The sequence below is a fragment of the Belonocnema kinseyi genome, chromosome 4 (assembly GCF_010883055.1).
Source record: "Belonocnema kinseyi isolate 2016_QV_RU_SX_M_011 chromosome 4, B_treatae_v1, whole genome shotgun sequence".
In the NCBI taxonomy this organism is placed as follows: domain Eukaryota; kingdom Metazoa; phylum Arthropoda; class Insecta; order Hymenoptera; family Cynipidae; genus Belonocnema; species Belonocnema kinseyi.
Window position 1 is genome coordinate 41,356,157 of NC_046660.1, and position 12,312 is coordinate 41,368,468.

Sequence of the window (12,312 nt, forward strand, 5' to 3'; positions counted from 1 at the left end):
ATGCATTTTTTTATCTGAAAATTTAACGATTCCATTCTAGGTTGAATACTTATATTTTTTTGTTGGAAATTAAATTTTTAATTCCAAAATTCTTCTTTTTCTGTAGAAAATTAATCTTCTTAGTCGAAAATTAATCCTTTGGTTTGAAAATTAAACTATTTGGTTTAAAATTCATATTTTTTTGTTGAAAAATCGATTACTTTGTTGAAAGTTTAACTACTTTATTAAAAATTAATTTTGTAAAGATTTTTGAAAATTTAAACTATTTTGTAGATTATTCGATTTTTAACTTCGAAATGTAACCATAAATTGGTTAAAGATTCGTGTATTTGTTCGAAATGTGTTTTTTTTTCTTTGGTTAAAAATTAACTTCTTATCAGAAAATTTAACGATTCGATTATAGATTGAAAACTTATCTTTTTTAGTTGAAAATTAAACTCATTATTTTAAAATTCGTCTTTTAGGGTAAAAAATTAATCTTCTTTTTTCAAAATCTGTCTATTTGGTTTAAAATTATTTTTTGAGTCGAGAATTCATCTATTTTGGTCGTAAACTAATATTTGTTGGTTAAAAATTCGACTTTTTGCTCAAAGTAATTTTTTGTGGTCAAAAATTGAACTTTTTTGGTCATAAATGCAGATTTTTGGCTTGCAAATTTAACTACTGTGTTAAAAGTTCAACTACTTTGTTCAAAATGTATCTCTTTCGTTTTCAATAATATGGTTGCTAATACAACTGTTTCGTTAAAAATTAGTTTTTTTAGTTGATAATTCAATATATTTCGACATAAAATATAAAGAATGTAATGTGTTTCAAATTAATTTCAATATAGCAGCTGCAATATTTGTTTCAAGAATTTATTCCCCTTTTATTATCCTAATTTCAGTGTTTAGCCCATGGCTAACTTACTTTCTGGGTGTAGGGGGGGGGGGGGCAAAAATAGCCCTCAACTAATAACGTAGTTTATGGGCAGCCCCGAAGCCAAGAAAAATTGTGGCTGAAGTATTTTTTTGGAAATTGGCATAGAATACATTATACGAGTTGTATCTTGACGTTTATAAAAACAACAAATTACACACATAGAAGAAATAAAATCTAAGTTATTTTTATAATGTGATTTAGTGAAATTGCATTTTTTAAATCTTCCATATAGATCCAAAGACAGAGCTTAACATGGTGAATTAACAGCACATCCCTTATTATTAAGAAGAGGGAGGTCATACTTGAAGGGGACATGGTACGTAATTGGACAAATGCCAGTATAACGCAGTCCGAAATCATCAATCAAAATCTTCCACTCGTCACATTCTCTGAGCCGAATTCTTGAAAGCCACTTTTGTGTGCTAATTCGAGTTGGCATTTGTATTTTAGGACTTCTGTTCAGAAGAAAAAATTTTTTTGGACATAAAAAGTAAAAACTGTTTCGTACAAATTATTAGAATATTAATTAGAACTTATTTAAATGTTAAATTTATAAGTAGCATATACTTCATTGAAAAAAATTTGTAACGGCGTTCGCATCTGGGAGGAATTGAAGCTTCGGTCAACTAACTCGCCAAAAGCTTTGAAATCTTAGTTTTTCCGGTAGAAAATCGGATTTTGAATTTCGCGCCTTAACGTGTCTAATTTGTTGTGAAAAAAGAATAAACAAAGTTAAATAAACACATTGAAACATATTTTTTAAATGTACTACAAATATAACAAATATACAGAAATACAAGAATAAGTGAAAAAAGTAAGTCTTGACAAGAGTCATCAAGAGAAGAAAATTGTTAGTCCTAAAGCCAGAAACCGTTTGGTCCACTAAATATAGGTCATCGTAATTTATATATACATATATACACAATAAATGAAGTTTTTTTAAAAGTAATGATACACCTTCTAAAATTTTAAAAATCTTGATCAAATTGTTTTGGAAACCATAAGGTGTTAATGAAATAAATAATTTGTATTCAATGTCATTTTTGTCCTGCCAGATAGTTTTTGCCGAAACTGCAAAAAAAGTATACTAGAACAATCTATTTTTATGCAATGTTTATAGTTATTTTTCAGTATGAGACTTTTTCTTCTATCCCGAATGTCTTGCGCAAAAAATGAAAAATTCAATTAAAAGACTGTAAATATTTAAAGATTAACTGGAAAAATATAAATTAAAATATTGTAAAATATTCTTAAATCAACTTTTAATATGGTAGATCAGCTTCTTTAAATTATTACGATAAAATAAAAAAAGTAGAGTAAAAAATTAGTTAATGTTTTCAATTCTCATGTCCTTCAGCTGTAAGATGTAAGATAATATCAGGTTTAAACAAATTTTGTTGCAAAACATTTTTTTTACTTAAACTACGAATCAGATGCAAAAATGTGTAAAAGGTGTGTTATTCCTGTTATCATAATCTAATAAATTCTGAAAACGATGCTGGAAAATATACATAAATAATGAATGTAAATCGATTTTCATATTATGAATTATATTCATATTAGCAAAATGTCGAGGACCTGTTATGTCCTACTTCTACATAATATTATTGTAGCTATTACATTGAATTCAATATGAAACGCTTTAAATTCCTAACAATTCAAAGAGAAATATATTGCATTTTCAAACAAATTGTTTAGTTTTCCACCAAAAATAAAATAGTTAAATTTCAAGTTTAAAAAATTACTTTCGAAAAAAAAAGAATAACAGATAAATTCATCGCAAAAAGACCATCAAAAAATATTTGAGGCCTCAATCAAATAAATGAATTTGCAACAAAGAAGATTAATCTACACAAAAGGACAAATTTTCAATCACAAATGGAATCGCTAACTTTCCAGATAAAAAATTATTTTTTAGCAGAAAGAAACGAAGTTTTAACAAAGTATATGAATTTTCAACCAAAAAAGATGAATTTCTAAACCAAATAGTGAAATATTCAATTAAACAGATGAATTATTAAATTTTTAACATGTAACTATCATTTTCAATAAAAAAATTAATGTTTGATCAAGTAGTTAAATCTTCAGGTAAAAAAGATGAGGTTTCTACAAATCAGTTGAAATTGCAACAAAAAAGTTATTTTACAACCAAATAGTTGAATATTTAACTAATATGATGAATCTTCAATCAAAAAAGATTTTATTTTGAAATCAAAAACAATTGAATTTAACAAAAAATATGAATTTTTAACAAAATAGTTCAATCCAGAACCATTGCATTATTAATAAATGAGATGAATTTTCAACCAAGAAGATCTATTGTTTTAACAATATTGTTAAATTTTCAATCAGAGAAGAGTTGTCAGCCAAAAAAAGAATGTTTTTCAAAGTAGTTCAGCTTTCAATCAAGTAGTTGAATTGTCGACTAAAAAAGATGACTTTTTAACATAACATTTCCATTTTCAGCAAAATAATTAATTTTTCAACCAATTAGTGGAATTTATAAGTAAAAAAAATGAATTTTGAACCAAACATATAAGAGTAGACTTTTCAACTTTTTGGTGAGACCCCCCCCCCCCCCCCCCCCGCAAAAAAATTGCTAACGTAGTTTGTAATTTTGTTGTCACTAACACTCCTGTATGCACCCAGAGATCCCCGAGACACCTTTTGTTTCAAAGTTGAAAAAAGTCAGTTTTTGTTTAAACAATTTTTATTACAATTTTAGGATTGATTCAGAAAGAAAATGTTATGTTGTTTTTAGCATCAAATAAAATTAGCACAATTGTGTCTCAAAATTGATTACTCAAAAAAATTTAAAACTTGTAGATTGCCTATTTCGAGGCTAGACATCTTGAGAAAGTAAAAAGAAATCTCCCGTTGAAGTAAGAACTGATGACACTAATTGTTGTTAAAAAAATATATATTTTTAAGAGGAAATCGTCTAGAATTTAAATTTATTAATGAAAAATCATCTAGAGCAACCAGTGTCATGATTTTCAATAAAACTTTTGCAAAACCTACACCTACCGTTAATAACATTGCTTCTTGTTCACAAACTTTTTTAATTAATTGTTTATAAGAATGGTTAGAATTGCCAATCGTCAGTACAAAATAAAACTTTTTACTCTCTTAACATTTTCTCGCGCGATATGCAATTATTTATTCACGACCTTGTTAATAATACATTTCTTATTAATTCACGCTCCCCTACAAGCCATAATTTTAAAGTTAATCGTAATTAGGTATCAGCAATCAGGGTACCTTTTCTGACCTACTGAACAAAAGATATCTCGGGGACATTTTGGTGCATACAGAAGTGTCATTGGAGACTGGCAGAATCAGTTGCTCGATGTATGCTGACGGGGGAATCACCGAAGAATAGAAATGTGCCTAGTCACCGCAATCCACTAAATGCACTTGCGCGACACAATAGCCAACAACACCGACGCGACGCGCCGTTCATTGGACGTTCAGTGTTAAGGTCATTAATTTAAAGCCCTACTTCCCTTGAATCATCAGGCTCGTTTCATCCTTTCTGAGTTCAGTGTTAAGGCCACTCCAGTGTTTAGTAAACTCGTCGTTGTCGCTTGACTTTTTTTTTGACAACTTTCACGGAACAACTCGCAGTAGAATCAATTTGATCGCGACTGATCGACGTCGCTGAAGTTTGCAACCTTTACAAAAAACGAATATACAACAAAATTTATTTGCGCGAGACCTACGATTCTAAAGTTCTGAATGGATCTATTTAATGATCGAAGGTATCCGAAAAAATTTCGTCCCTCTAACACCTCCGAAACGCACCCCAATTCAACCCCTAAAAATTGAAAAAAAAAATTATAAAAAATGACATAACTTTTAGACCTAAAAGGTTTGTGTTGATTATAATATTATTTGGTACCAAATTAAATCCGCACCCCTATCTCTACAGGAACACACCCTATTTCATCCCCTAAAAATAAAAAACAAAATCATAAAAAATTATCTAACTTGTAGACCTAAAATTTTATGGTTTAGAATGATTTGATGTCCAAAGTTACACACAAAAGTTACCGCCTCTTAACTCATCCGGAACAACCTCGTCTTCAATCCCTAAGATAATAAAAAATCGACAAAATTTAAAAAATGCTCTATCCTCGTGCGAATATTTATTTGATTGTTTTAAAATTTTATAAATTTTTTCTTTTAGATAATATCGACCATAAGGATAACAGAGATACAGATTTCTTGACTCGAAAAAACATATTAAATAAGCGTGAAATACGAGAAAAAATGAATTTCTTGTTCTCCACTTATAATCATGGTAGAAAATATTTATACAAAAACGTACAAAAACTAAAACCATTAATTAATGATTCACATTTGAAATGTCTTCGATTTGGAAGATGTAGAATTTAAAACTCTTGAATCTTGAAAAAATCTAAGAATTATTATTTAGAAATTTTTATAAATAAATAAATTTCAATTTTAGGTATATATTTAGTATATATTTAGATTCTTGATTCACGTATTAAACAGGCCATTTTAAATATAGAAATTATGTAACTATATATTTTAATTGAACGGCCCCAAAAACCTTTTTAAGCTTAAATACTTTCATAATTGCTTATTCTAGCACCAATAAATAGTTTGGATAAAAAAAAAACAAATTTCAAAATACTTTTGCAATAAACATTTTCCCTATCAAAAATGACCTTCATATGGAAATCTTATTATCAGATATAATAAAAAAAAAGAAAACCATTTTTAGGTGGCAAATGTTCAAAAATCAAGTACAATCACACTGTTTTACGAAAAGATTAATTTGAAAATAAGTGAAATTATCTACATGGCTAGCACGAGCGAAAAAATCACGGATGGCTTTGAAGCACGATAACTCGGTTGGATATAAAACTAAGCATTTAAGAAAAAAATAATTGGAAAGTTTATGACGTTCTACTTCGAATGACTCTTAGCAGAGATATTTATGAATTTTTTAAAAGAATATATAATGTGCGAAGTATTTTTTTTTGTTGGAATTTTTTTTCGAATTTTGTACCTCTCGACTTTAACTCGTTCCATGATCAAGGAAAGTTGCAGCGAAAATCAAAAATTCAATTAAAACCTTTAATTTAATTCCAAGCTGCGAGAGCAAGAGTTGTGATTAAGAAGCGATCACAGCGTGATCATATTGTGATGGGAGAGCTATGACGTAGAACAAATGCGAAAAAAATTCTAAAATTACAGGACGAAATTTTTTAAATCTTATCTTTAATGTGAGCGAATCAAACTTAAAAAATCTTTACGGGTTTCTAAAATATGCCTACAAATGTCCAAGCGTGTCTGCGTTATGTTTCAGTCGAGCCGACTGAAACTCGACGAAGACACGCTTGGATATTTTTGGTCGTTTCTTGGGAAACCGTAAGGATTCTAAATTCATTCGACGTGGAATTTCGTTATCTTTCTGTTTTACAAAAGAAACTATTCTAGCTTTACTTGCGATCGAGTTACCGTGTTTGAAATTTATCAATATAGATAATTTGCGACGGTAGTATATATAAACTTTCCGACTTACTTCTTTGTCAGTAGTTTTGTATCAACTTTTACTTTAACTAAAGGCGCTATTTACATATACGATGTCTTATTCCAGCAATTGTCGATAAATTTGCAAGGACGCGACTATATATACCAATGCATATTACAGTTTCCAAGAACGCAATCTGTACAAAAAATCAACATTGTTTGTGCAAGGCGTTTTCCTGACTAGTATATTACGATCTAATTTAAATACATTTGCGGGAGTTTAAGAGCTTCTTTGTTTTTTATAAATGGAACGTTTTTAGTACAAGACATTCCGCGTAGCAATTGTATTAGAGTTCAGGGAACAGACTTTTCGACAAGTGCTTATTTTTTCTCTTGAATGGGCATCCTGAAAAAAGAGCAATATTTTCACTCGAGTTAATCAGTAAACTTGTCCAAAAAAGGATATGATTCTCATTCATCTTTTCAAAAAATTACACAGTAAATCCTGGGATATTAAATCATTAAATATCATTCTGATATCAATTTTAGATCAAAATGATTCACTTTTGTGGAACGAAAATTAATTTTTGAACATTTTGTTTCATATCTGTCGAGTGGCAATTGTTATATTTGTTATTGAACATCGTAGGTTAGTCATGACTGACATAAAAATTCTAAAATAAGGAAGGTGTTAGAAAATTTTGAATTTCAGGTTGAGAAAAAAATTCAAATTCTCATATATTGGGCTATAAATCTATATTGCTGTAAGCATTATATTTTTTTTACTTTTTAAAGTGTTTCTTTTTAGATTTACCTAGTTCCGACTTCCACTTCTGGAAGATGGACAACTTCCTAGGAGCAACAGAAAATATTATAGAAAACGTTAAATTAAAAAAAATGAGATTTTAACCAGATAGTTGAATTTTCTACCAAAAACGATCCACTTTCAACCAATAAGATGAATGTTAAAAAAAGATTAATTTTATAAACAAAAACATACCTTTTTACCTAAATAGTTTATTGCTCAACCAAACACATTAATAATTAACCAACCAGTTGCATTTTAAAGAAAAAATTACCACATTTTCACCAAAAAGCCGAATTTTTAATCACGAAAGATTCTTCAGTCAAGAGAGAAAAGAAATTCAAACATACAAATAAGTTGAATCCACAACATAAAAAAATGAATTTTCATCATAACAGTTAAATTTTTAACAACAATAAAAAAATGAATTAGTAACGGAAATGTTGAATTTTCACAAAAATAATCAAATTTTCAATTTGACAATTCAATTTTTCACGAAAAAATATGCAGTCTTAACCAAACGTATATGCTAATTTTTTCAAGAAAAAAATTAAATCTCAAACTAAAAATAATTGATTTTTAATCAAACAGATGACATTTCTACCAAAAGAGATGACTTTTGAACTAAAATGATGAATCACCAAATGGAATAGATACATTTTCAGTTAAAAAATTTATTTCTACCAAAAAGTGACTTATTTCACAATATACCTAGTTAAATTTTAATGAAAAGAGTTTAACTTTCAAAGAATAAGATTAATTTTCAACCAAGAAGAATAATCTTAAACAATAAAAAATAAGAATTTTCAACAAAACACATGAATTATTAACCAAATAATTGAATTTCTAACAAAAAAAGATAAGCTTTCAATCTAAAAACGGAACAATTAAATTTTTAGTAAAAAATTTTATTTTTAATAATTCAGTTAAATAAATTAATTTGCAAACAAAAATGAATATTCAGCTTTGGAAATTATTTTTTAAGCAAAAAGTGTTTCATTAAATTTACATAGTTTAAGTATTCGTCAAAACTGAACGATTTTTCGTAAAAAAAAATGCAGGAAATTTCTTCGAAAGCTCAGTTTTAAAACTTCAATGTTCATCCAGACGATCATGACTGGGATGCGTATAATGACAATTGACACTCGACAGTTGTTACTCATGAAAATTTATGACCCGATTAGATTGCTGATCAAACAAAAAATTCAAAATCTGTATAAAAGTCTTGCATATCATTTTGATTAAATTTCGGCTTCAGATTAATCAACTGGTATTTAATGTGAATCAAATATAGGACATGTAGAAAGGCACTATTTCAGTAAAATCTAATCAAGAAAATTTTTAAAGGTAAACACTGCGTATGGAGACACCATTACAGATTTGTTTTTCTCTTGAAAAAGATAATATTTGTCAGACACAAAAGTAAAACCATGGATCTGTTTGGAAGTCTCGATGTAGAACACTTCCAGGCAATTATGGTTGTCGTTAAACACTTACCTCGGACATGGAGGCGGTTTCACTGATTCTGATCCGTCACCTGCAGTAACGACGACAATATGCAGAATCGTCAGGATACTGATTGCAGTCTGCAGCAGTAAAGTCGTGAACCCTCTAAACCTCATCGCCATTTTAGATTTAAAAATAGCAATTGATCTTTTAATTCACGGCAACTTTTTTTTATCTCAAACGAAACGCAAAAAAAGCCTTGCAAACGACACAAGCTTTTAGAAGCACATATGAATGTCGCGATTTTTTCGTTCTTTAATTTCCTCTTTCTTTCCGTTTCCTCCTGATTCCTTTACTCTTTGATCACTTTTTTTTCGCACTTTCTCACTACGCTCGCCCTCTTTTACTTTCTACTTCTTTCTTTTTTTCTTTCTTTTTTTAAAACGGTGTATCTAATGAGGTGTTTTTTTGTCTTTGTTCGTTTTGCGGGGTTTGAGGATGATGGCGAGAGGATGTTGACCCTTACTTTTTGCCGATTTGTTTGGGATGCGGACCCTCTGTCTTGTGAAGTCTACGGGATGGTTTCAGCTCCAAACACAATGCCACATCTTGTCTATAACAGAAAATCAAATACCCACTTTAAGTTTCGTAGGCCTATTATACACTGAAATAAATGAATAATCCAACTATTTATTAAGAACCCCCCCCCCCCCCACCCCTGGAACAAGTCTTACGACTTTCCCTTTAGTTTTTCGCACTTGTGCGGCACTTGGTTGACTCATATCTATTCTTGACTTATAACAAATTTTCAAAGCATTGGATCCATAATGATTTTTGGGAAAAATGTACATTTGAATATCACGCTGTCACGGAGCACTATTTTTAAATTAATCATCGATTTAATGTTACATATAGGGTTGTATAAGTAACTAAGTTCTTGAACACTGGGATTTGTCTTAGACCAAAAATCTAATCAGAGATCAGCTTTCCTTTTTCTTCTCTATTATGATATATACAAGGGGTAAACAAACTCCTATAAATCCGGTTCAGTGGAAGTGGATCTAAAAATGATTGATTAAAAAAAAAAATATGAACGTTGAATCAAATAGTTCAATTTTTCAGCTAATAATATGGACTATCAACCAAGAAGATTAATTTTCTACAAAAATAGACCATTTTACAATAAAATGCATGGATTTTCAACAAAGTAGTGGAATTTTCTATTAAAAAAATACATTTTCAACCAAATGTTGAATTTTCAGTTCAAAAATTCCTTTTAAGCCAGTAAAGAACAAAATTTTAATTAAATAGTTATATTTTCAACTAAAATGATAAATCTTCAACCGGAATAGTTAAATTTTTAATTTAAAAATACATTTTTAATCAAAAAGCAACGATTTTTCTACAAAATATTCACATTTTCAACCAGTGATGAATTCCCAACTAAAATGATAAATCTTAAACAAAAAAAGACCTTCTAACAAAATTGTTGAATTTCCTACAAAGAAACTAATTTTTAACCAAACGAGATGAATATCCAAGGAAAAATGTAATAATTTACGAATATTCAACAAAATACCATTAAATTAACAACCAAAAAGACGAATTTTCAACAAAGTTTACTTTTTAAGCAAAAAGTATACTCTTCAAAAGAATTGTTTAATGTTCATAAACGTAGATCAATTTTCAACCAAATAGTTGCATTTTTAACCAAAAACATGAATTTTTAATCATGAAGATTAATTTTCCACTGAAAAAGACGAATTTTCAATAAAAAAAGGATAGTTACACGCTGTAAAATTTAGAGTTCTTTTTTTATGGTATCATCTTTTCCGTGACCTGTTTTTGAATATAATAATTTAATACAGTTATTTTCAATTTAAAAACTTCATTCTGTACAAAAAAATCGAAAATAGTCAAATTTTTAACCAAACAGATGAATTTTCGGTTAAATGTATGCAATTCGAAAAAAAATGTTTAACGAAGCAGTTCACGTTTCATATAAATAAAAAAATGTAAAAAAAGAATTTCTAACCAAGAAGATTAATTTTCGGACGAAAACGACGAATTTTCAACAAAAAACTGAATTGTCAACGAAATAGTTTAATTTCCTACCGAAGAAGTTGAATTCTTAATTAAAAAGTTTTTTTTCCCACAAAATTGTAAAATGTTTGAGATTAATTTTTAAGAAAATACAAAAATTTTCAACCAAATAGACTTTTCACCTCCAAAAGATAACTTTTTAACCAAATAGTTAAATTTACAAGTATAGAAGAGAAATTATTATAAATAAGGAATTAAATAATCATTTTTTTAATTTAAAAAATAAAGTTTTTACTAAAAGCAAAACGAATTTTTAACAAAATAGTAAATTTTTCAACGAAGCAGATGCATTTCCAACTAAAATGATGCATATTTAAACAAAAAATCAATTTTCAACCAAAGTAGTTCGACTCTCAACCAAGTAGTTGTATTTTCAACAAAACAAAAAATACTTTCAGCCAAGAAGATTGATTTTCTACCAAAAAAGACAAATTTGTAAGAAAATATATCAATTTTCAACCAAAGAGACAAATTTTCAACTAGAGAAGATGAAATTGCAATGAAAAATGAAATAGTTAAATTTGTAGTTGAAGAAAATAATTAAAAAAAAAGAAAACATAAATTTTTAACTAAAAAAGATAAATTTACAATCAAAAATGGAATACTAAATTTCAGATAAAAAAAATCATTTTTCTGTAAAGAAAATGAATTTTTTACCAAATGGTAAAATTTTTCATCTAAACAGTTCAAATTTCCACCGAAATTGTTCAGTTTTCAACTAAGAAAGATACATTTATAATCAAGTAATCACATTTTTCAAGGTGAATAGTTAAATCTTCATATAAAAAAAATTGGTTTCGAACCAAAAAAGAAATCTTCAACAATATAGTTCAATTTTCTACAAAGTATATTATTGCATCACCAAATAGTTTGCATTTTCACCTAAAAATATGAATTCTCAACCAAGAAGATTAATTTTCTACCGAAGAAGAAGAATTTTCAACAACCACCATGAATCTTTAGCCGAGAAGGATACATTTTTAACAAGAAATAGAATAGTTCATTTTTAAGTTAAGTAAATTATTTTAAAAATTCAACGAAACAGTTCCAAACTATTTGATTACCTGTGTCAATTATTTCGAGTTACCTGGATCACTCTGTATTAATACCTTAATGACCTGAATTACTTAAATAACTTGAAATCAACTGGATCACAAGTGAATTACTCCGAACTACTCGGATTACTTCGAATTAACATTTCGGATATAACCGAGTTGTTTCCCCTCGGTAATTTGCAATACTTCCGCAATCCGATTGTCCTAAAAAGCTAAACAATGAATATAATTTTATTAATAATAATCGTAATTCATTGACGAATAAAGTATTTCAATCATTCTTTAAAAAAACGGTATATTTCTAAAAAATGCATTCTATTTGGAGAATTAGCCATATAATAGTGATCTCAAATTCTTCCGTGTAATGTATGACGACGTGAATCAGTTTTATGGACAACTCATCGGACAGTTGCACTTGGCATGTAATAATTGAGTACCGCTCACGTGCGCGGTCATGCTTTATGTCTTTGCGAAAGAATA

At 28.4% G+C, this 12,312-nt stretch overlaps 1 protein-coding gene across 5 annotated transcripts in view; it reads right to left on the reverse strand.

Annotated features, from left to right (window-relative positions):
• LOC117170679 (trehalase-like) overlaps positions 1-12,312 on the reverse strand; it is a 144,902-nt gene that overhangs the window by 15,986 nt on the left and 116,604 nt on the right. For all 5 annotated transcript variants that reach the window (XM_033357620.1, XM_033357621.1, XM_033357619.1 and 2 more), the window contains one exon: positions 8,726-9,287. In XM_033357620.1, the coding sequence (XP_033213511.1) occupies positions 8,726-8,856 (131 nt within the window). In that variant the 5' untranslated portion in view covers positions 8,857-9,287. The remainder of the gene's footprint in view (positions 1-8,725; positions 9,288-12,312) is intronic.